The sequence below is a fragment of the Chanodichthys erythropterus genome, chromosome 19, assembly GCF_024489055.1.
Source record: "Chanodichthys erythropterus isolate Z2021 chromosome 19, ASM2448905v1, whole genome shotgun sequence".
In the NCBI taxonomy this organism is placed as follows: domain Eukaryota; kingdom Metazoa; phylum Chordata; class Actinopteri; order Cypriniformes; family Xenocyprididae; genus Chanodichthys; species Chanodichthys erythropterus.
In genome coordinates this window covers 7,735,549-7,760,518 of record NC_090239.1, presented here as the reverse complement: position 1 = coordinate 7,760,518, position 24,970 = coordinate 7,735,549, and the positions used below count along the sequence as shown (strand labels likewise).

The 24,970-nt window shown below is 36.3% G+C and overlaps 1 protein-coding gene across 11 annotated transcripts in view; it reads right to left on the bottom strand.

Annotated features, from left to right (window-relative positions):
• sdk2b (sidekick cell adhesion molecule 2b) overlaps positions 1 to 24,970 on the bottom strand; it is a 387,802-nt gene that overhangs the window by 46,392 nt on the left and 316,440 nt on the right. For 9 of the 11 annotated variants that reach the window (XM_067368564.1, XM_067368569.1, XM_067368568.1 and 6 more), the window contains 22 exons: positions 24,050 to 24,245; positions 21,817 to 21,915; positions 20,323 to 20,514; positions 19,193 to 19,314; positions 18,986 to 19,095; positions 17,936 to 18,086; positions 17,617 to 17,854; positions 16,458 to 16,573; positions 16,061 to 16,250; positions 15,874 to 15,972; positions 15,096 to 15,290; positions 13,170 to 13,371; positions 12,879 to 12,982; positions 11,442 to 11,512; positions 10,768 to 10,903; positions 9,432 to 9,488; positions 8,852 to 8,953; positions 8,648 to 8,763; positions 7,084 to 7,270; positions 5,425 to 5,562; positions 3,657 to 3,866; positions 3,442 to 3,567 (listed from right to left, as the gene is read on the bottom strand). In XM_067368564.1, the coding sequence (XP_067224665.1) occupies positions 3,442 to 3,567; positions 3,657 to 3,866; positions 5,425 to 5,562; positions 7,084 to 7,270; positions 8,648 to 8,763; positions 8,852 to 8,953; positions 9,432 to 9,488; positions 10,768 to 10,903; positions 11,442 to 11,512; positions 12,879 to 12,982; positions 13,170 to 13,371; positions 15,096 to 15,290; positions 15,874 to 15,972; positions 16,061 to 16,250; positions 16,458 to 16,573; positions 17,617 to 17,854; positions 17,936 to 18,086; positions 18,986 to 19,095; positions 19,193 to 19,314; positions 20,323 to 20,514; positions 21,817 to 21,915; positions 24,050 to 24,245 (3,157 nt within the window). The remainder of the gene's footprint in view (positions 1 to 3,441; positions 3,568 to 3,656; positions 3,867 to 5,424; positions 5,563 to 7,083; positions 7,271 to 8,647; positions 8,764 to 8,851; positions 8,954 to 9,431; positions 9,489 to 10,767; positions 10,904 to 11,441; positions 11,513 to 12,878; positions 12,983 to 13,169; positions 13,372 to 15,095; positions 15,291 to 15,873; positions 15,973 to 16,060; positions 16,251 to 16,457; positions 16,574 to 17,616; positions 17,855 to 17,935; positions 18,087 to 18,985; positions 19,096 to 19,192; positions 19,315 to 20,322; positions 20,515 to 21,816; positions 21,916 to 24,049; positions 24,246 to 24,970) is intronic. The other 2 variants (XM_067368566.1, XM_067368571.1) reach the window with 1 other exon arrangement.

Here is a 24,970-nt window from a genome sequence, read left to right as displayed (position 1 = left end):
CAGATGGCACTTAGATTCTTTTGCATCTGAACTCTTCACTTATTTATGTGTTGTGTGTGTGTCTTAGGGCTTTGCTATAAAAATGCGAGACGCGGGCAGTGGAATGGAGAATAACCACAAGATCTTGAAGCGTTTCTTTTTAACTCGAGCGCCGTGATTTTAGAATGCCGTGTCATGCGCGAGATGCTGCAAAAGACACAAGACGCGAGTGCAATGGTCAAACACGTCCGTCTATCGCATTTTTACATAGAAAAATAATGGAAAAGTAGCGCAGTGGAATGGAAAAACACATTCTGTGTGAATGGCCCCTAACCATGCAACAGCTGTCAGAACTAATAATCCAGAAGTTAGACCTCATCAAATAACATTTCATCACAATAGATCACATGTCATTGCAGCTATGTCTAATGTGTTTAATGTGCTACCAAGAACCTCAAGCGCCTTCAGGAGCATTAGGGGAGAGAGAGAGAGAGAGAAGTGCTGGTGTCATGTGCCAGGTCTTGCAGAGAAATTACAGTTTGAGATCTTCAGGGCTGAGGGAGACAATAATATTCCAGCTCGACGGCACATGAACGGTATGCAAAAATGGTCTGGCATACATCACACTAATGTATGGATCTTTAACACACAGTTTCTTAAATCAATCCCACCTGCTCCTCCCCTAGAACTCACTCTTTTTTCATTCGAGCAGGGCTTCTCCTCGGTCATTGAGGGAATCTGATCTGCACTGTCTCAATTGGAATGCTCACATCAATATATCGCCTTCATCGGACACAAGCTGCTGTCAGCATCTTTTTTCTAGTCTGAGGCATATGGAACCACTCTTCATTTTATGGAGCTTATTATGAGCTCCACCTCGTCCGTTAAATCGCCGCCCTTCACCAAGTTCCTGACTGGAGCGGGTATGAGAGAGAGGAGGGGCGCTGAAACAACCAGGTCTGCTGGCGTGTGATGAGGCACACCTGAAGATAATGAAGCCTCGTCACCGCCGCTGTTAAATGCTGAGCGCGCCTCTCCTCGAGAGACCGGTTTCTTTCCCCCATGCATGCACGCTGGTGACCCTTTGGGTCCAGGAAGGGAACGCGGAGGGACTCCCGCACCACCATAGATGTGAGTTGCCAGAATAGAGAAGCATGCGTAACGCCGCCGACAGGTTAGGACGCCAGGCTGCTTTTCCCTCTCAGCTGTCATATGGCTTAAAAAAGGATCCTTTTCTCTGGACACTTTATTTTCTGTTTTTGAAGGTTTTCTGTTTATATCTGTTAAAGATAAGTCTAAGGTGTCCCCTGAATGTGTCTGTGAAGTTTCAGCTCAAAATACCCCACAGATTTTTTTTTAATATATTTTTTTTTACTTTTTAAAAACTTTTTTTTGGGGCATCTTTAAATATGAGCCGATTTAGGCTGTGGCCCCTTTAAATGCTCACGCTCCCCTCCCACGGAGCTCGCGCTTGCCTTAAACAGTGCATGTACAAAGTTAACACAGCTAATATAACCCTCAAAATGGATCTTTACAAAGTGTTCGTCATGCAGCATGTCTAATTGCGTAAGTACAGTATTTATTTGGATGTTTACATTTGATTCTGAATGAGTTTGATAGTGCTCCGTGGCTAAAGCTAACATTACACACTATTGGAGAGATTTATAAAGAATGAAGTTGTGTTTATGAATATACAGACTGCAAGTGTTTAATAATGAAAATAGCGACGGCTCTTGTCTCCGTGAATACAGTAAGAAACAATGGTGACTTTAACCACATTTAACAGTACATTAGCAACATGCTAATGAAACATTTAGAAAGACAATTTACAAATATCACTAAAAATATCATGCTATCATGGATCATGTCGGTTATTATTGCTCCATCTGCCATTTTTCACTATTGTTCTTGCTTGCTTACCTAGTCTGATGATTCACCTGTGCACAGATCCAGACGTTAATACTGGCTGCCCTTGTGTAATGCCTCGATCATGGGCTGGCATATGCAAATATTGGGGCGTACACCCCAATTGTTACGTAACTGTCGGTGTTATGTTGAGATTCGCCTGTTCTTTGGAGGTCTTTTAAACAAATTAGATTTATATACGAAGGAGGAAACAATGGAGTTTGAGACTCACTGTATGTCATTTCCATGTACTGAACTCTTGTTATTTAATTCAATTTTCAATTCGATGGCACCTTTAAATAAAAGCCTCTCCGAGGCCTGACACCACACCCACTGTGTCTGTCGTTTGCTCCTCCTGCCACAATATGTGAATAAAAGCCTAAATTCAATCTGTTCATCATATAAAGTGATCATGTCTCTTCAGAAAATTTGGACCAAACATTGCTCAATTCATATGTGTTAAGTTTTACGATCACTTTATGAACTTTTTGAAGCATCAAAGTGGTAATTGCACAGCTGTCAATTGAGGAACAGAAATCTCTCAGATTCCATTAAAATATCTTCAGAAAGTTTACAGGTTTGGAATGACATGAGGGTGAGTATGACATTTTTGGGTGAACTATCCCTTTAAGTTGGTTCTTCTAAATCATTTTCTTCTATTTTATTTCCCCACTGTAAGCTGTAAGTGAATTCAGTCTATTTTCTATTTCTGTTTAATACCTATTGCTGGCTTTTTTTTTTTTTTTACACTTTTTTTGGGTAGATGGGTAGAAAATTGGAGAGCGAGAAGGAGAGTGGAACCTGTCTAACCTATGATTATACCAGCAGTACCAAGGCTCTAAGTAGGGCTGCACAATTTGTGGAAAAAATCTAAAAGTGATTTTGCTGATAAAAATTGTGATTTAAAATGTGATTAAAAATGCTGGGCTTGTGTTGGCCAAAAATGCTGTGATTATACATTAATATGACCATAATATTATTATTAATAATAATAATAATAAAATACATTATTATTAAATAAAAATATTAAACAAAATAAGAATTATTGTAATTTTCACAGTAAAATAAAAAAATAAGTATTTAAAAATAATATAATTATATTAATAATCATACTTGTGCAACTGTAAAATTAAAATATATTTATGGCTATTTTCTTAATTTCTCTTAACTTTTTTCAAACATTAAACCATCAAGCTTTTATTTTGGCAGAAACCCACAGGAAACCCTCTCTCTCTCTCTCTCTCTCTCTCTCTCTCTTTTTTCTTGACAACAGCACTTCTCATTACCAGTGTGAACACAGTGCTGCACTTCAATGTGAAACACACAGCACATATATTTATTTAACTAAATTGCAGTGTTTCAGATGACACTTTTCGTAGACAAAGACTTTAAGGAAACGACAAGAACATATGAGATATGGGGAAATTAATTGGCACATACACATGAACCTGCAACTCCCACATGAGCACCTAGGTTCAACTAGAGCATGTGTTAACCACTAAGCCACGGCTCCAGCATTTAATTTCTCAAACGTGCTCATTTACATTTTTATCTCACCTGAGGGTCTGGCTTCAATAACATAACGTGTGATGGGTGCTCGCCCAGGATCCCCATTGGCCCAGTGGATGGTGAGGGCGGAGCCATATCGAGAGATGAAGGGCTCACCGGGAGGGCCCGGGGCTCCTGATCACAAAGAAGAAATGGGGTCACATGAAAGCTCAGCTGAAACTGTTCAGCTGAAACAGTACAGAGGCTCTAGCATACAGACAGACCTTCTCCAGGTCCTGTGGTGATGTTGGCCTCCACCTCCGGACCATAGGTAAAGGTTTTGGCACGAATGCGGAAGTTGTACGTGACGCCATCCGCCAGGTCTTTGATTTTCAGCCACAGGGGGGCGTTCCCCTTCACGTCCACCGTCACGATCTTACTGACGCCTGGGGGGGAGGGGGAGTGAAGACAGTCGACACAGGCCACTGAGGACTCTAGACAAACACACTGCTTTTAGTTCAGGCAACAGGAGCTCAACACACACTCACACATGGGTGTAGATCTCATTTCAACCACATTGTTGGAATCTGAATATTGATTGCAGGGTCCAAAATTAACACTCATCCAATGCTAAATGCAAGTGAAATGACTTTGGCCAGTTAATAAGAATTTGGCTGGTAATTGTATTATTTACTATAATTTGAGTGTTTAAGAATGATTATTTGACAGGTGAAGCACATGATCCATTAAGTGACCAGCATGACACATTTTGAAAGACTTGTGTGTCAACTTGTGGATATTTTATCATCAAAAGTTTATCTTGAACTCGTTAAGTTTCCTTCAGAAATCCATATGACGCCATATGAAGTCGCCAAATATGAAGAACAAAATCAAGGACTTGTGACAGATGCTGTTTCACCAGACAATGGATATCTTGTAAGCAGTGTTTTTATCGCTAACTAAAATGAAAACTACTAAAAATCATTTTTTTTAACTGAATTAAAAAAAAAAATAAAAAAAAAAATAAAAAAATATATTAGATGAAAAAGTTACACTTAAAAAGCATAAATGATAATTACAAAGGTTGCCTTAGCAACTTACTGAAATAAATTAGCCTACTAAAATTATTAAAACTGAAATTGAAATAATAATTAATTGAAGCTAAAAATGTATTTAAAAATATATTTAAATATACAAAAAATAAAAATGACAAAAGAGTAAAATTACTAAAACAAACTAAATTAAAATGAAAAATGGAAATATATATATATATAAAAAAAAAAAAAAAATATATATATATATATATATATATATATATATATATATATATATATATATATATATATATATATATATATATATATATATATATATACTATAATAGTATTTAAGATAAAATAATATAATATAAAAATAGTGATGCTTCAAAATTATCTGTACTGTTTGTCATAAACAAGCAAGGAAAAAAATAGCTAAATTATTTAAAAATATAGATATTAAATAAAAATAATGCAAAATACAACTAGAATGGCTACTAACTTTTTAATTAACCCACCACCAGCAGGTGTGGCAAACGTTAATTGTGGACCCTGACTAATTATAATATTGACAATTTGACGTTAGAACAATTCTGGAAGGAATTGTTCCCGGGCCCAACACCCCTGCGCACACACACGCGCACACACACACACGGATTTGATTCCAAACTGACCATCAATTAACCTCATGATTATTTACACTGTAAAAAATTATTTTCATGATTTCTTAAAACATTTTTTCTTTTGTTAAATCAACTTAGATAATTAATGCATTTCATCTATCATAATATTTTGAGTTTGTTGATTAAACTAATAGCCTTCATTGTATTAACTCAAATTTTTAATTTCAATAAACTCAAAATTTGAAGGCAACAAGGTAACCTTTTTAAGTTAAACCAAAAATTATTTTTTACAATGTTGTAATGATAGTAAGGTGTTGAAAAAAGGAACATTTAAGCTAAAGTTGGTATGTTTTAGAAAAACACAACACCTAAGAAACAAGAAAGCCACTGACCATCAACAGGCATGCAGGGCTCGTAGATGAGTCTGTAACCCTCGATGATACCATTAGGGAAGACAGGCTCGCCCCACGACACGTTGACGGAGGTGGTAGTGAGCTCACTGAAATGGATGAAACTGGGAGCGCTGGGAGCTGAAAGAGAAAACATCTGCTAATCAGGAGAGACACGACAGACAGTCTCAATGGCTTAAACACGTCTGCCTGTCTCCTTTTCCTGGGATTGAGTCTTTAAACCCTTCTTGGAACAAAAAATAGCTAGAACAAAATAACCTGTCATTCTTTGTCTGTCTCTATCTTTGGGGGGAAAAAAAGAAAAAGGGCAGACATAATATAGAGACAAATCTTTTTAGACGAAAAAGAGGAAGACTAGTGGGAAGATAGACTCTTGCTGATTTATTGTACTTCCTTTTCTATGTACTTGAACTCCACAGCTTGAGGCAAAATCATTTAACGCCAGTCAAAGTGTTTTCTGGATGAGCAATTCAAGATATCAGTGGGAACCGTCAAGCTATTATATGTAGTTTTAACCACAAACAAAAACATTGTTCTCTAGCATTCCAACCTCAAATAATCTTAACTGCATACTAAACAAAAACAATATTATTTTTTTTTTGCAACACATTTTAATGATTTTAATTTAACAAAAATATCTAACAAAACTCCAAATCCAGTCAACAAGTTCTTTAAACGATCTGATGATTCAAAAAATGTGCTCGACTGATTCAAATCAATGACTGGTGAGTCTCTTTGACCAGTTTGAACCAGTTCATAAGGATCAGTCCCTTGAGACTCAGACTATAGTAGTGGTGAAGTATGTCATATTTGTCATCTTTTCCTCATTAAAAAGACAATGACTAAACCAAGTGTAAATTCTGCCCTTCAATTTTACACAGAATGGAAACATGCCATTTTCTTCAAAATATCATCATGTTTCCCTTTCTAGAATTCTATATTAGCAAAAAGAGTGAAAACAAAAAGCCCACACATAACAAAAAATCCTGGAACGCCATTTCATCCATCTATTTTGACACTGAAGCTCAACACGGCCAACTTTATAATATCAGATGACAAAAACAGTCACTTCTTTGGCAATCAAATGAAAAGCACATTTCTTTCAGACTCCAAGGGAAGCATCTCCTTCAGAAAGAGAGAACAATCTACAGACTGTGTCCCACAGACGCTCTGAGCCGTGAGCCAGCTCACAGGCATGCTGAATGAAAACCACAAGGGCTGAATAAGGCAGAAATAACTCTGCTTCATCAGACCGAACTTTATACACACAAACAAATGCATATAGCAGATTTACTGATTAGAAGCAAATGATAGCTTGTTGAGTTTTTGATATGTCTTGGCCAGTTGTCAGCAGCGGTTCACATTCCAGAAGGTCTTAGACACATAAATAATGAAATCATTTAAAATAGTTTCCATCATTCCAAACTCCTAATTGATTGCCCATGTGTTTACTGTAAAATAAGTGGCAAAAGTACAATTACTCACTTCAGATTTATAATCTAAAAAAGGAGAGCTATCTAGTGTCAGATACCAAAGTGCTCTTCCTGTACTTGGTACATTATGTGCTGAGCAAATAACCTAGGACAAGTGTTTTTGTTGAGATATGCATAAGGGACAGGGAGGGACAGAACTTTTCCTCACCGGCTTGTTGGGTTCTTCCTCTGGTCGGTGGACTGCGTGGCCCATCGCCGGCTGCGTTGAAAGCAGCAACACTGATCATGTAGGTGGTGTAGCCCGTTAGATTCTTCAGCTTCACCCCTCCCTCTGGCAGGAAGAGTGTCCGTAGTTTCTCAGTCTCGTTTTTCCGTTGATATTCCCAAAAGAAAATCTACAATAAGAAAACAATAGGTGACACTCATATTATTGTTCTGTATTGTCTATTTTAGGCATTTATCAACACTCAGGTACTTTTATATGCCAAGTGTTGATTTTTTATTTATTTGTTTTTAAATGAAAAGAAAACTTTTTGTCCTTTTGTTTATATGAAGGGCACTTTACAATGTTCTTGGAAGTATTTTCCCTGCCTCATTAATTATTGTAACTTTTTCAAAGGGATCATGAACTGCATTGTTTTATTGTTTTGTAATGCTTTCTAGGTGCACTTTTAATGTTAGTATGATTTTTACATCAAAAATTGTCATAATTTAGAAATAAAAGGCATTTTTCCTACCCTGATTTTATCTCTCTAATTTGAACGCTCTGTTTTAAGGGACGTGTCTGCTTTAAGACTTCAGTGTAAACGCCAACTACTGTTGATCGTTTAGTCGCTGGGTTGATTTACTGACACATAGACAAAAGAACATCTGACTGTACATGAATCATTAATATCAGAAATCACTGGTCACAGATCAGGCATTAGAATTAACATGTTGTCACATTACTGTCAAGTCCATATCATAAAAGTCAGTTTGCAAATTGACCAAGTAATCCACAGTGAAATGTACCGAATACAAATAAATAATGCTCAACTTATACATTCACATCTTGCTGTCCCTGAAGCCATCTTTATTACTTGCTAGCTCTAGTAACCCAGCATTAGGGTCTCTCTGTTACCTACTGCGTGACGTGGACGATTCGGTGGGCGGGGCTAAACAGGCAGTGATGTAGAAGCAGGCATTGATCGTCTACGGAGGCGGTGTTTAGCCACACTATTACATAATAAAGTGCCACGTTCCACGACCTGTCGTTTTGGCAGATTGGTTTCAATATAAGTTGTTTTTAGATTAACGAGATAATTTTGAATTATTATAGGATGTTTTATAACACAATGACCTCTTATATTTCAAAAAATCAAGGGAATTTTGATTTCTCAGTTCATGAGACATTTAAAGTGGCCTTTATGCACAGATATTAGTTAGTTGCCCATATCTCAATTAAAAAAAAAAAAAATGAAAATCCATTATAAAAAATACAAATTAGTATGTTTAAAAATATGACGATCTAAACAAAGAGCAAAACAATCAAACAATTTCAACATTTAACTGTTTTATAAAACTGCCAAAATCAAGCTGAATCATTCAAAAAAAATCATTCAAGCTGTAATTTGTAATTATTCAAAAAGTGTAATTTCCAGCAGATGATGTAAATAGTTCACATTAGTAAGAAAAACCCATGAGTCAGGGAAGGTCAACAACTTAACATCATACAGAAAATACTCATCGGAGTCACACTAAAAGCATTTTCCACTTAATCATCAGAGACTGACCTTATAACCCTGAATGTCTCCATTCTGAGTCTCCAGTGGAGGAGGGTCCCACGTCACATCAAACTGTGTGGCAGTAGCTGACTGGATGACCACATTTTGAGGCGGGGCAGTCGGAACTGTGAGAGAACATTGATGTGATGTGAAGTTTTGTTCTATTCATGTATCAACAAAGAAAGGACTTCATAATGGTAATGCAAGTTTTACCTGCTTCACCAACAAACACTTCCTGTGGTGAGCTAGTTGGTCCCTCACCAACAGCATTGTACACACTCATTCTGATTTCATATCGCTTGTGTTTCATAAGATCTACAAGTGCAAAAAAACACAAATAACAGTTTCTTCATACATGGTTGGCACTTCACAGATTTAATCTACTTAGTAAAAAAAAAAAAGACAATCAATGTGATTTGCTTTATATTACATGTTCCACTTTCTGGATCATCTTTTTTTTTTTTTATTAACTTTGACTCAGTCTTTCTTTGAAAAAAGTGCCGGCTCCCAGTCCAAGTGATGAGTCAGTCTGCTTATCTGAACTCAATTTACACAGTGCTCTTCCTGCAGACATCAACGGCAGAGAGAAACCAGACGCGGCTCTTAACTTCATTACCACTCTAGATGTGAGGTGAGAACAGGCCTGCTGATAGCAGCTAGCCTAAACATCCAGGCTGCATGTTCTTAACTCTAAAGCAAGGCTTGACTTGTGCTGAATTAGACACAATCATATATCAGTTTTATGGGAGGAAAAAAAATTGCAGATTGTAAGAACAAACAGGAAGCAACTTACTGTCCAGCTCATACTGAGTGAGGGACGGCTCGCTGAGATTCCGTAAGCTATATGGAGCTGCAGGAGAGAAAGTGGAGGACATTTGAGAAGAAGATATGGTCAGAAAAAGAATAAGAGTGAGATATTAGCTTAAATAAAAAATAAATAAATAAATAAATAAATAATGAATATGGCATTTTGCTTGGCATACTACAATGATACTCTGGCTTATTTTATTATTAACTGATTAATTGATCATATATATATATATATATATATATATATATATATATATATATATATATATATATATATATATATATATATATATATATATATATATATATATATATATATATATATATATATATATATATATATATATATTATATTAAATTTTTCATTTATTGTTTTGGGCTGTAAGTTACGGAAGAGGATTATGGCCAAGCAATAATAAAAAAATAAAACCATCTCGAGATTAAAGTTGTTAAATTTCGAGAAAAAAGTCGAAATAAAATGTTGAGAATAAACTTGTTAAATTACAAGAAAAAAATCGTTAAATTGTGAGAAAAAAGGTCAAGATAAAATGTTGAGAATAAACTCATTAAATTACGAGAAAAAAAATCATTAAATTTCAAGAAAAAAGTCGAGATAAAATGTTAAGAATAAACTTGTTAAATTACGAGAAAAAAGTTGAGATAAAATGTTGAGAATAAACTCATTAAATTACGAGAAAAAAGTCGTTAAATTACGAGAACAAATTTGTTAAATTACGAGAAAAATGTCGTTAAATTTCGAGAAAAAAGTTGAGATAAAATGTTGATAATAAACTCATTAAATAATGAGAAAAAAGTAGTTATATTACGGGAACAAATTTGTTAAATTACGAATTTGTTCTGATAATTTAACGACTTTTTTTCTCATAATTTAACGAATTTGTTCTCATAATCTAACGACTTTTTTCTCGTAATTTAATGACTTTATTCTCATTTAACGAGTTTTTTTCTCAAATTTAACAAGTTTACTCTCAACATTTTATCTTGACTTTTTTCTCGAAATTCAACAACTTTAATCATGAGATGGTTTTATTTTTTTATTATTGTTGGCCCTAATCCTCTTCCATAGTGAGTTGATAGACAGTTGATAAAAAAGATAATTAAATATAAAAGATAAATTAATCACAATTTTCATGGTTAGGTGCAACAAAAAAAAGGCCAAAGCATTACAACGAAAGGGTTTCAACATTGGTAATTATGTTGCCATAATTATTATATTCTTTTTGGGTGAGTCATGTCTCGCCATATCTCACTAGTAAGAGAACTGTCACTAGTGCAGATACTGTATGTTTTATGCTTACAGGTGAGTTCTGCCCAGCTGGTTGAAGCGCCACTGATGGTATGAACACTGAAACTTCGGAGCCGATCGTAAAGCAACTCCCGATATCGGATTCGGAAGCCCAGCAGGATCCCGTTAATTTTCTCCTCAGGAGGAGGCTGAGGACGACAGGACAGGCTGAGTGAATGTCACCACACACATAATCAACAGTGTCATTAAAGGTGAAGTGTGGAATTTCTGCGCCACTAGTGTCACCAAACAGAATTGCCATTTCTCCTTCTGCTATTGGTCAGAAAAAAATAGACTCTAAGCCTTTGCCATTTAATTTGTGTCTGCGGTTGAAACTATTCTGCAACTACATGTAATTGGAGGTTGTGTAAACACATGTACGTTGCTATCCGGAGGGAAGACATCTTTGCTCTGTCACTTCAAACATTTGCTCAAGTTTAATGATCAAATCTGAGAAATCCCCCCTAATAAATCATGAATGAACTGGGTGGAACCAGTTCGCTCACCTTTTTGCCACCTGAATGGATAGAGATGTAAACCCGAGGCCTGGGGCTTTTTGAAATGGTAATTCAGGGGTGACTTTGAGAATATGTGTTTAAGATACATACTATGCCCTCCTGCTCCGTTATTACAAACTGTTGATGGAAAAGCAGAGGAGAAGTATAGTGGAAAGTCCCGCCCCCTTACCTGCCAGCAAATCAGCACAGAGGTTGTGGTGTGTGGCGTGACAGTCAGGATTGTGGGAGATTCGTCAGGAGCTGGAGAAAGCAAGAGACACAATTAAAAGACAGAAAGATAACTGTGTACTTGGCATCATTGTGAACGTTTTGCCGCATCAGCTACAATGTATTACGCTACATAAACAATTTATTGCTGAACATGCCAAGTCTGTCTTACTGCCTGATTTGTTGCGTTGGGTTTTAAACAGGCATTATGCATTGGCCCGTCTCACTTCACTAGAGTTGCTTAGGTATCACTCAGCAACCAGAGATACGGTATTACCTCATTTATTCTACTGCCTCCAGCAATGACATCATTGCTGGAACACAATAACATCACCTGCGTTCACAATAAAACCTTGGCTGCTATTACGGCTGTAAAACAGTACTCTCATAATACAGGCAGAATAGCATCTGTGTGCAGCATAATGGGCAATTCATGACATGCACATCACGTACAGAATGACTCGGCTGTATATATTCAGAGAAGAGAGGAAGGCGGAGCCATGTAGAGAAGAATATGGTGTTTAATGGCTGTGTTCTAAAACCTGGTGAGCTCCAGCACTGTCTACACAGGGATACTGTTCAAAACTTTTGGGTTGGTAAGATTTTTACGGCCAGATATATTGAATAGGGCAAATTAGCATGAGAGCACAATTCCCAAAAAGCGCAGATGGGAGTGGAAAGTTTTTTCAAAACTAAAAAATAGAATGAAAATCGTACTTATACACATGACATATTATACATTGGACGAAATAGTTCATTGAAATTATATTAACTATTTTTATCTAGCTTTTGGAAATGGGGTGTTTTCACTCCACAAACAGGTCTTTTTTTTATTTATTTATTTTTTTGGTAAATTTTAGCCTCAAATTGAATAAAACACTAATTTAATACAGCTCTTTTCCAGTGTGCTTTCCCAGAAGAACCAAGTGATGCTGCTAAGTGTTTGCTTGTAAACAGTAATTTCATGTTTAGTTTCAAAGTCATTTGACTGAGCGTCTACCAATATTTTATTTTTTAATGAGTAGCCCATTTTCTACTCCTTACACGGTTTAGAGAACATATGAGATGCTGACTTAGATTTTGGCCATACATCCACAAAAGGCTGTTTTAAGCAACCTACTGTAAGCTGGTTCTCTCAGCCTGCTCAGGTTGGTCTGGTTTGCTGGTTTTAGAAGGGTTTTGGGCACTTGTTAGCTGGATAGGCTGAGAGACCAGCTGCGTGACTAACTTAAGACCAGCTTGGGATCTTGGAAACCAGCTAAGGATATCTGAAACTCTTATGATGCCTTAAAATCTAAAAAAAAAATGGTTTTGAAACAGAGCTTTAGAGTGTGCATGTCTCCACAATAAAACATTGATAAAGAGTACAAGAGAAGTGAAAATAGTTAAATGTTCTAACCATCCTGTAGTGTTGTGATGGCTTCACTCTCTTCACTGTAGTCACTGTCTCCAATATCATTAGTGGCCTTCACTCTGAACTGATAGGAGGTGAAGGGCTTCAGTCTGAAATAAAAATCACACACGTGAGTCAAAACACAAGAAGCTACTTAGAATATGCTTTGCATAAAGCCAGCATAATGTTACAATGACTAACGATGTAATGCCACTCTTTATTGAAAAACTGTGCTGTGAAGTACTGTGACTTTATGCATCAAATCACACAAAACTTCCCAGCAGATGTCTTTTGTACCTGTCTACGATGTAGGAGCTGGACTCATGGCTAACAGACGCAGAATGAACCGTCCAGTTCTTCTCGGGCAGCTCTCTGACCTGAACCGTGTAATACCGGACTGGCGATAAACCGTCACTGCCGGGTTCCCATGATAATAGCACACTTCGTGCCTGTACGTTTTCCTGAGGGACTGTAGGGCGGCTGGTGGGCTGGGGCCGAGCTGGGGGTCAAAGTTCAAGTATAAGTAAACTTAAAACCTAATCAAACAAAGCCAATAACCAGATTAACTCCTATCATATGAAGTGTTGGGAAGTTCAAAATATTTAAATTTTTGTGAATCGGTTTGTTTAGTGTGAATTTAATGTGAAACAGAAGTCTTTCAAAAAACATTAAGCAAAACCTAATTTTATTTCACTTTAAAGGTGCCCTAGAACTTTTTTTCAAAAAGATGTAATATAAGTCTAAGGTGTCCCCTGAATGTGTCTGTCAAGTTTCAGCTCAAAATACCCCATAGATTTTTTTAAATTTATTTTTTTTAACTGCCTATTTTGGGGCATCATTATAAATGAGCCGATTCAGGGCTACTGGCCCTTTAATTCTCGTGCTCCACGCCCACGGAGCTCGCGCTTGCCTTGGACAGTGCATAAACAAAGTTTACACAGCTAATATAACCCTCAAATGGATCTTTACAAAGTGTCCGTCATGCATGCTGCATGCATACATTGGATTATGTGAGTATTGTATACTGTTATATTGTTTACATTTGATTCTAAATGAATTTGAGGCTGTGTTCCGTGGCTAACGGCTAATGCTACACTGTTGGAGAGATTTATAAAGAATGAAGTTGTGTTTATGAATTATACAGACTGCAAGTGTTTAAAAATGAAAATAGCAACGACTCTTGTCTCCGTGAATACAGTAAGAAACGATGGTAAATTTGACTATGCCAAGATAAATTAAATTTTTCATTCGAGGGCACCTTTAACTGAGATCTTCATTGTTTTTGTGCTCAAAGCAGAATTAAATTGTAAAATTAAATTATATAATCTGATGCATGAAAATGGAACAAATATATAGATGAATAATTTCAAAATTGTATCCAAATTTTAAGTAGCATGGCAATTTAAATAGTTTCAATTTAGTTTAATATATTGAAGCAAATATAAGCAAGCTACTTCTTTGGTTAGTAATTTTAGTGAAGTTAACTAGTTTTTCAAATAGTATAACTACTTTAAAGTATGAGTAACTTGTAGCATGGGAAGCTTTGAAGTAGCATCTCCAACACTGGTTTTTATGTCTATCCTCATAGAAACTCAAACAATATTATCTCTGCTTCACCACACGCTTATAATCCTGCTGAACTATTTAAAAAATACATTTGATTATGGAAAATGTATGACTCATTTTTCATTATATAAGCACACTTTATGAGTCAAAACCCCTGATCTCTACACTGGATCAGTGTACTGCATAAATAATCTGAGGTCTGATTGTGATGCTCTGTAAGAAGAACATGCTTTTGCATGAGTGGAAATCAGTGCAGCGAAACTTTCGCCAGACGTCTCAAACCACACCAAAGCGGGTCTGGCTAGAGGGGATTGAGTTGTTTTGGACTCAGTCTCAGTGGACTGTAGACGTCTCCGTTCAGAGACATGAACACACAAACACTCTCTCTAGATACAAGTCTGATTACATGTCCCTGTTACAGTCACATCATACGTAGATAAGGATGGGTGCTTTTTCAAGAGCGGGGAAGCACAGATGCCACTTATGAATTACAGAATGTGTTTATTTATTAATATACTGTATAGGTCTAAAAAAAAGTTCAAAATAAGACCTTTGATCATTCATTTCTTGCTTAATGTCAACAGACACACATTGATGTGATGCTCAGTTTGAACTTGTCTTGCTCCATTGATGGTGGTTGATAATAACGTGCATTACCTCTTTTCTCTGTGGTGACCACCAAAGCCTCCGCTGCCTCTCCCCATCCCTTGCGTGTCTGTGCTCTTATTCGGAACACGTACACGGATTCCGGCCTCAGTCCGGTGACGGTATACTGCCGTGCGCTGGAGTTCAAGACATCAAACGTGGCTGTGTTGCTATTGGTGGAGTTCAGGCGGTATGTGATCTGATAGGCTGGAGAGGGAACCGATGACATCACAGAGATTAGAACAGGACAAACTGCTTTTCCTCACATGCAATTGAGAGAATGTAACACATTTGGCTTGTTTCATAATTGGAGGAAACGCAAACCAATGAACAAAAGCAAAACCAATGTGATTTCATTAACAATGGGGCCGCTAAGGAGTGGAAGCAATTAAAAAAAAAAAAGAAAAGAAATTAATACTTTTATTCAGCAAGGACACATTAAATGAAATATTTCACAATATTAAAATTTTTACTGTATTTTTGATCAAATAAATGCAGATTTGTTGAGCATAAGAGACTTTCAAAACCGTTAATTCAAAATCGTTCAATAAAAATCTGAATGGTAGTGCAAGTAAGGGTAAATAATTCTGTGATTGTTTTCACATGTTCATGTATATTTGCATGTGTATGATCCATTAAACATCACTACTGAAATTATTCAGGGATGTTTCATCTCATGATGGTAAAAAGAGGTCATTCAGAAGACAAACATGCAAGTATAAACACCAGAAAACAGAAATGCATGCACACGACACACATGACAAACAAGCAAACAAACAAACTCTTGTACCCAGGATGATCCCATTGGGTTGGGAAGGTGGCTGCCAGATGAGTCTGACCGAGGTCGTCCGGACTTCAGGAAACAGAATGACGACAGGCGGCCCGGGCACTGAAAAAAGATCACACAGTCTTATCATACAGACACATCTAAGTACATAATAAAGCAATATTTATTTGTTATGTACTGCCATGCCCACCATCATCAAGGGTTCGCTCAAGGATTGAAGGAGAGCTGGGTCGGCCGTCTCCAATGCGGGTGAAGGCTAGCACCTGGATCTCATACAGAACATACTTCCCCAGTCCGGTCAGCTGAACACTATGGCTGGCGTTTCCTTCCACCGTCCAGAACTGAAGAGGAGAGTCTGAATCCTTCTCCTTATAAGCCACCTGTGAAAAAGAGAAGGTATAGATCAAAGTTAAAGTGGATGGGGACCACGGACAGCTGTGGTCACCATTCACTTTTTATTGTATGGAAAAAAAAACAGCTTTGGTCATGTGTTATGCAGTCATGTCTTCATATTGTCATTTCTGCAGCTTTGTTTCAATGAATGTTTTATTTTGTTTTTTCCTCACTGGGAAGTGCATCTCACAGACCTTGTAGCCCAGGATAAGTCCATTCCGATCAGGTTCGGGAACTTCAAACCAGCGGACCAGAATGCTGCTGGAGGTAGTGGCAAATGCAGAAACATTTGTGGGGCCACAAGAGGGGACTGCAATAAAACAGAGGAAAACAGAAGGATTGGTTAAAGTCAGATGTGAATATACAGATGTGTTGGTTAAAGTCACTATTAATTTATTCTTTTAATGGAGTATTGCAGTATTTATTATAAATAATTTATCCATGCACATCATTATTATTATTATTCTTTCATGTGCCCTCATAATCTATAATCAAAATAACTTTCCCTCCCTCTTGCAGCAACATCTCTTCTCTGATGATGTTCACTGGCATGAGGGTGGAACAACCTGTCACTCACATGAGATCGACCAATAGCAAACCACAACCATTCAATCAATTCTCAAAGGAATTTTTCTTGTTCGAGAAGCTGTTTCACTCGTATATACATCACAATAGCGAAGAAAATACTATTGCAACTTCCTGGAAGTTGCATATACAGTATAGATAAATTATCCTGTCTGAATACCTCAAGTCCTTAATGGGGTTGAAATATGTTCATTGTATATGTGTGTGTGTGTGTGCGTGTATGTGGAGGGGGATTAAGTGTGCTGATGGCTGGACACATATCAAAGGCAGTGGAAGATTTTGACCATTATTGGGGGAGTAACAGAGAATCACTCTGCGGCACAAATCCCCGGACACGGAGTGCACGATTGCAGGAATTTGATTGGCTAGAGAAAAATCAGGGGAGTCATGTGTACAGCCCCATGTGTTACCAATTTCCTCAACACCCACTTTTTAATCCCAAACTTGCTTCCCTAAATTCTGGTAACCACGGAGGCCGAACAGAGCTGAAGGAGAAAAGGGGAAAAAGAGGTGGTCCAGAGGAAGTGAGGATTGCTTCTCTTTCATGGCACATAAAGAATGAAAAGATCTGCATGTGTGCACAGTTAAGTACTCATTTAGGCTTGTTTTAACAGGAAATCATGTGCCCACATATGATGAATGCATTGCATTGAGCTCAACATATGTAATGTTTTTCCATTCCATATTATGAAATGGATAGTTCCGGCTCCACAGTCTGGCTGGATGAACCAGATATATTAAGCCTTTTGAAGCCTGGTTTCTCTTTACCTGACTCTCGGGTTCTTCCGCGAACGGGTTGACTCCATGGTCCTGCTCCAATGCCATTGATGGCCTGAACTCTGACCTCATACTCCGTCCACTCCTCCAGGTCCTCGATGGTGAACTCTCTCTCCAGGCGGTCTGCGATGACGTGCAGCAGGGCTTTGGACTGAGCTCCAGTCCTGCTGTACTGCACACGGTAACCCACCGAATCAGGGTTCCCGTTGTATTCCCATTCAGGAAGAGGCTGATGGACGGTTGAAAAAGAGAGAGTGAGTTTGTGTCTCAGTGCAACATATATGTGTATTATTTAGATTCTAGAACTTACCACCCATCTGAGCCAGAGGCTGGTCTCGCTGGCTGTCCGCAGGGTGACATTTGCAGGGGCCATATCAGGAGGAGCCTGCAGGGTCTGGATCTTCCTGGAAGGCTGGCTGGGTGGACTGGTGCCCACTATGTTCACCTGGCGCATACGAAACCTGCAAACCCAAATATACACTTACCTTAATGGGGTTTTATACATTAACATAAATCTCGGGTGATCCAATCACAAGTAGTGTTGTTAACTTAAAGTAAAATTAAAACCATTAAAAACTATTTTTGGTATGTAAAATAAAAATATAAAATGAGATATTAAAACTTGAACAAAAATCAGAAATGTTGTCTGGTCAACTAACTGAAATAAATAAATAATGAAGCTTAATTTGAAGTACTAAAATGACTAAAACTGAATAAATAATTAAAGCTATATAGAAATATTTAAAAAAAAATAATAATAATAAAAATGCCAAAAGCATGGCAAAAATACTAAAACTTAAACTAAAATTAAAATGAAACCTGAAAAAGAAAGCTAATTCAACATAATCAATAATTTAATAGTATATAAAGTAGTGTTATCAAAAGTACCGACTTCAATACCAAGTCAGTACTGAAATTTAAAAAATGTGACACTTTGAGAACTTTTGAGCGAATTTTTATAAACACCTCTGATTGGCCATTGTGTTCACACGCTCATTAGATACAGTATGTCTGTGATTAGCTATAATGATCAACACTTCATAAACATGCTGTAATTTGATATCAATGACGCTCATCACCGAACACTCTTTACAAATCCGCTCAAAAGCTCTCAAAGTGTCACATTTTTTATATTTCAGTATTGACTTGGTATTGAAGTCAGTACTTTTGACAACACTAAAGAATATTACAATAACACAAATGGTCAAGCAAGACCAATCGTATTATTATATCTAAGAGTAACATGCATCTCCTCTGTGATTTATTTTCAAGGAGACCTGTCAGAAACGAACCAACTGTTCTTGCACACCCTACTGAGGTCTTATTTGATAATAGAGTGAAGATAAATAATAAATGTCACCTATAAAAGGTGTAGGGGTTGAGGCCGGAGACCTCCAAAGAGCGAGCATCGGGCTCATTGGCCAGCTGATGGACCATCACCCAATCCTCATTCTCTCCAATGATACCGACCTGAAAGCAGAAAAGAAGAGAGAGATTCCTGCAAGTGTTCAGGCAAGAAAAGTGTGGAATATGAAAGCTTCACTCCCTTGAATAAAGAGAGACCCACCTGGGCCTCCACCTGCCAACGAGAAATTGAAGTCTTGCCGTCATATCCTGGCTTGAACTGCAAAGTTACTGATCGAGGGCCGATGTTTGAGATGGCCAAGTTTGTGGGAGGCCCGGGAAGCTCTGTATTGGAAGAGAGAAAAGAGTATTCTAGTTATTTAGTTTTATTTAATCCAGAATATAATTTAGCAATAAATCCTAATTAGAAAAAAATATAACATAAACAAAACATTAAAGGAATGTGTGAAGCTGTGTTATGGCGCCCTCTTTTGGTATGATGAGATTTTATATAAAAATGAAAGCACCACATTCAGTCACATTAATAGGAAAACACAAATTTTAAATTTTAAAAAAATTGAGTTTCTATGTGGTTGCTAGAGTGCTCTGGGTGGTTATTAACATGTTGCTATATGGTTGCAATGGTGTTTGGGGTGGTTGTTGCACCATAACAATAGCATGCAGCACTAAAATCACATTAATAAGCACCACCAGTTTCTGTAGTTTTCCCACAGTTAAATGTCTATGTGAAAGACAGAAATGAACGAGAACAGCGGTACAAATCATTCCACACTCACAGCTGTTACCCAGCTTATTATCAGAAGATGAAATATGCCTTCAATAAAACACTGTGGGAATGTCGTGAAAGCAGCAGGGTCTGCATAACTTAATAAGGGCAACATGGTGTGACGCTATGACTGTTCAGGATTCATACATCTTTAAACGTCTACATTTAAAGTACAAACTCTTGAATGTGTGCAGTTTGTACATAGTTTGAGTCTGGAATCCATAGACCATCTAATGAAGCAATAAAGGAGAAATTATCTTTGTCCTGGGAGTCATAATAGTGAACTCCACGCAGCCAGGGCAATCCGTGTGTTTGTGCTGCGTCGATGCAATAACGAGAGCTCAGACGTTTAACTTTATAACCCTCTGTAGTCCTTTTAATGGGAGCTCTAAAAACCAGTGGTGGTCTAAAGCTGGTTCAGGGGAACTAATGGAAAGTGTATGTTTTCTTGTCTCCTATTAACATGTCAGACTTTTTTCCGGTCTGGTTTTAATGTGCAATTTGCCGTAACTGTTTTGACTGGTTTGTTGTGCATGTATGTGTGCATTCATGTATGACTGCTTTACCTGGTGGTACTCCTGAAGAGATTGTTGAAGATGACAGCTGACCCTGACCCTTGGAGGTCATTCCGGCCACCTCAATGGTGTACGTGGTGAGAGCAGTCAGTCCAGTGACTCTGTATTCCAGAGTAACATTAGGCAGGTAGTGTGTAACCCGAGTGTTAGTACGGTTATACTCCTCCCATGATATACGATACCCTAGGAAACAAATATTAAATATAAATATTAAAGATGCACCGATGTGTTGGCCAATAATCAGTATCGGCTGATAAAAGCAAGTATTTTCACTATTTAAAAACAGCCGATGATCAGGGCCAATTATATCCTATCAATCAAAAGAGGGCAGAAAAACGTGTTCGGACTGCGACTCATGCTGTGTGTGAAGAAAATCTTTCTTGAGTTGAATTTAGGGCAACAATAATGCATTAATAGTTAAATAGCGACATAAAAGCAGGCTCTGTTTGACCCTATGAATCACCTGTAATTCAAGCCAGGGTTGCCAGGTCCACGTTTTTTTTCCCTACAACAAACATTATTTGTAGCATATCTCCCATCCAGTAATCACAAAGAGCTTTGTGCTTTGTTACTTCTGGTAAAATCTAATAAAATTGACAAATTTTGTTAATTTTATCACAAAATTCAAACAATAATGTTTAGACGCTCTTAAATGTGATGTGATGGATCGCTGTAGTGTCTCAGTTCAGGAGTCTTTTCTTCCACTTTATTATAAGTTATAGCATGAAAAACAAGCATGATCATCAAAAGGTATGTTGAAAATATGATACAGTGCAACTGATATGAATCATATCTCATGTAATTGCTCAATCAGTGTTTCAACCAACGTCAATAAAACAGCTTGCGAGCAATACGTCACTTAATGTTGCATTTAACTCAGGAAAGTTATCCAATGTCCACAGTTCGTTTGTTAGCTATAAAAACACTAGAGAGGAGCTTATATAATGTTCATTAGATATGTATATTTGAATAAATTTGCCATGAAGACAAGTGTTCATGAAAACTACCTTATGTGCAAATGAGTTGCATACAATCATTTTATAAATACATAAATATAAATTTAAAAAATCTAAATAATATCCATGTTTAATTTTCAGCCAAGAGGTAAGTATGTGATGTTTATATCCTCTAATAGTAAAAACCTGTTTGACAATACCAGTTCTTCAAAATATTATAACAGCTCGCCCACAATCACATGCATGTCATTTTGGACCATCTAGCAAACAGCTGAAATCCTGCCTCATACATTTTATATCTATGATTGGCTTTTCAGAAGTCATTTGAAGTCATATTAAAGATGCACTGAGATGGAATTTGAAGTACTAAAATTAAAAAAAAATAAAAAAATGAATAAAAATGAATGAAAAAAAAAAAAGGTAATTCAACATAATAATCTATACTATATTAATATATAAAGTAGTGTTGTCAAGAAAAATTATTATTTCTGCAATAGAAATATTTGTTAACAACAGATACAAATCCTACCAGTCAGAACGCCGTTCTTCTCGTTTGGTTCTCTCCAGCTGACTTTGAGAGAAGTGTCTAGAATCTCAGTGAAGCTCAGGTGACCCACAGCACCAGGAGCTGAAAATACAGGACAGGGATCAGATCAGACTAAGAGGTACCTTCACAGGTACAGTATACCTAGAGCTGTGAGTATGATTTCCATCAAAAAAAGGTCAGAGGTTATCCTGCTTCCACGGCTTCTTGTAATTGAAAGCACTAAACATAAACAATTACGGAAGAGGATTAGGGCCAAGCAATAATAAAAAAATAAAACCATCTCGAGATTAAAGTTGTTAAATTTCAAGAAAGAAGTCGAGATAAAATGTTGAGAGTAAATTCATTAAATTATGAGAATAAAGTCATTAAATTAAGAGAACAAATTCATTAAATTACGAGAATAAATTAGTTAAATTATGAATTTGTTCTCATAATTTAACACATTTTTTCTTGTCATTTCATGAATTTATTCTCAGCATTTTATCTCGACTTTTTTCTCGAAATTTAATGACATTTTTCTCATAATTTAACGAATTTGTTCTCGTAATTTAACAACTTTTTTTCTCGTAATTTAATGACTTTATTTTCAACATTTTATCTCGACTTTTTTCTCGAAATTTAAGTTTTTTTTCATAATTCAACAAATTTGTTCTCGTAATTTAACGACTTTTTTTCTCGTAATTTAATGACTTTATTCTCAACATTTTATCTCGACTTTTTTCTCGAAATTTAACGACATTTTTCTCATAATTTAACGACTTTGTTCTCGTAATTTAACAACTTTTTTCTCGTAATTTAATGACTTTATTCTGAACATTTTATCTTGACTTTTTTCTCAAAACGTAATGACATTTTTCTCATAATTTAACAAATTTTTTTCTCGTAATTTAACGACTTTATTCTCAGCATTTTATCTCGACTTTTTTCTCGAAATTTAACATAATTTTTTTTCATAATTCAACAAATTTGTTCTCCTTATTTAACAACTTTTTTTCTCGTAATTTAATGACTTTATTTTCAACATTTTATCTCGACTTTTTTCTTGAAATTTAACGACATTTTTCTCATAATTTAACAAATTTGTTCTCATAATTTAACATTTTTTTCTCGTAATTTAATGACTTTATTCTCATAATTTAATGACTTTATTCTCAACATTTTATCTCGACTTTTTTCTCGAAATTTAAGGACATTTTTCTCATAATTTAACAAATTTGCTCTCATAATTTAACAACTTTTTTCTCGTAATTTAATGACTTTATTCTCAACATTTTATCACAACTTTTTTCTCAAAATTTAACGAGTTTAATCTCAAGATGGTTTTATTTTTTTATTATTGCTTGGCCCTAATCCTCTTCCGTAAACAATAACCATGTAAAGCAGGGCTTAAAAATTAAAAACAAAAAGCAGAATCAGGATTTTAGCTTTTTGAGCATGATTTTGGTAAAATGTTAATAATATAATGACACATGCAAGTGTCTGACCATACATTAAGCCACAATACTAACTTTGACAACATGGTGTTTATTTATTTATTTATTTTTTTTAGTATAGTACTGGTTCTACACTAACCTGCAATTTTCACTGGTTTCAAACACACAACACCCTGGGTATTACCTGCCATTCACTTTCACTTAAATGTAATGCTTTAACGGTGACATATCTTCTGAAAATCTCCTGAGATCCAAAAGCTAATGCCAGCACATTGCCATTGCGACTTATCTATGATGACTTGACACCTGAGGCAGAACCTGATTTCACCAAGTGCAACATGATCCTAGATCAACATCTTTGTTGATCCTGGAACCACATTCCAATCAACCAATCAGAGTTTTCAGATAGGTATGTTGTCCCAGGATCAACAAAATATGTTGACACAGGAACGTGTCTAACTCAGAAAAATCATAACGTGCTCAACTTGCGGGCATTTTACTCACAATGGATGCGTCAACGTCACATTTTGCATAGGCTGTACTATTTGAATTCATGATTGGTTGACTGCCAAGTTAAATATTATAAGGAATAATAAAATAAAATTATTAACCAGTTAAAGGTAATTCCAAATAAGAGTTTCTGTTCAGAACGATTACACACAATTTCGTTTTATTTTATGTTCCTGTTCAAATTTTATTCGTTTCTGGTTTTTGTTTTCATTCCTTTCGTTCCGAGTCCTGATGTAAAGTGAGAATGTAAAGTGTGTGTGAACAGCACTCACTGTCTTCATGTGTGCGCAGGCGTCGTGGAAGGCTGCGAGGACCATCTCCAGGTGTGGTGAAGCAGAGCACAGAGGTGAAGTAATCCGAGAACTTCTTCAAGCCAGTGATGTGACCTACATGCACGCTGTCCTGGAAGTTCGGTCGAACTGTCACTACTGTCATCTCATCTTCCTTTCCTGGCTCCCATGCTAACAGCTAAAAAGATAGAGGAAAAAAAAGTGATCAAGTTTATTTATACATATTTTTTTTTTTTTTACTTTTTAATTTTTTTAAATATAATTATTGACTATTTTCATTTTTAATATTTATTTGTTTATACTTTTATTTATTTTTAAACTTTTACTTTTTTTATTTATTTATTTACTTTCATCTTGTATTATTAATTAAAATTAATTAATTAATTAATTAATTTATTTATTTTGTACATTGTCTAGTGACCATAGCAGCATTAAAGGATTAGTTCACTTCAGAATGAAAATTTTCTTTGATCGGGACAACGATCTGGGATCGCGTAGAGCATTTTGAAGCTGCACTGAAACTGCAATTTGGACCTTCAACCCGTTGAACCCCAGTGAAGTCCACTATATGGAGAAAAATCCTGGAATATTTTCCTCAAAAACCTTAATTTCTTTTCGACTGAAGAAAGAAAGACATAAACATCTTGGATGACATGGGGGTGAGTAAATTATTAAGAAATTTTAATTCTGAAGTCAACTAATTCTTTAATTCATCAAATGTTGGGAAAGAGCAATATAATGATTCGTCAAGCTTATTTTTAGCATTTTTAGGAGATGATTCCGATGTCTGGATCAAAACAGTGAAGTAAAATAATAATAAAACAAAATAGTAAAATAGTCTAAATGCTGCACCCTCCATAACCTAGAACTGGTCTGCAAGACTGAACCACTTTTGGGTGTGTT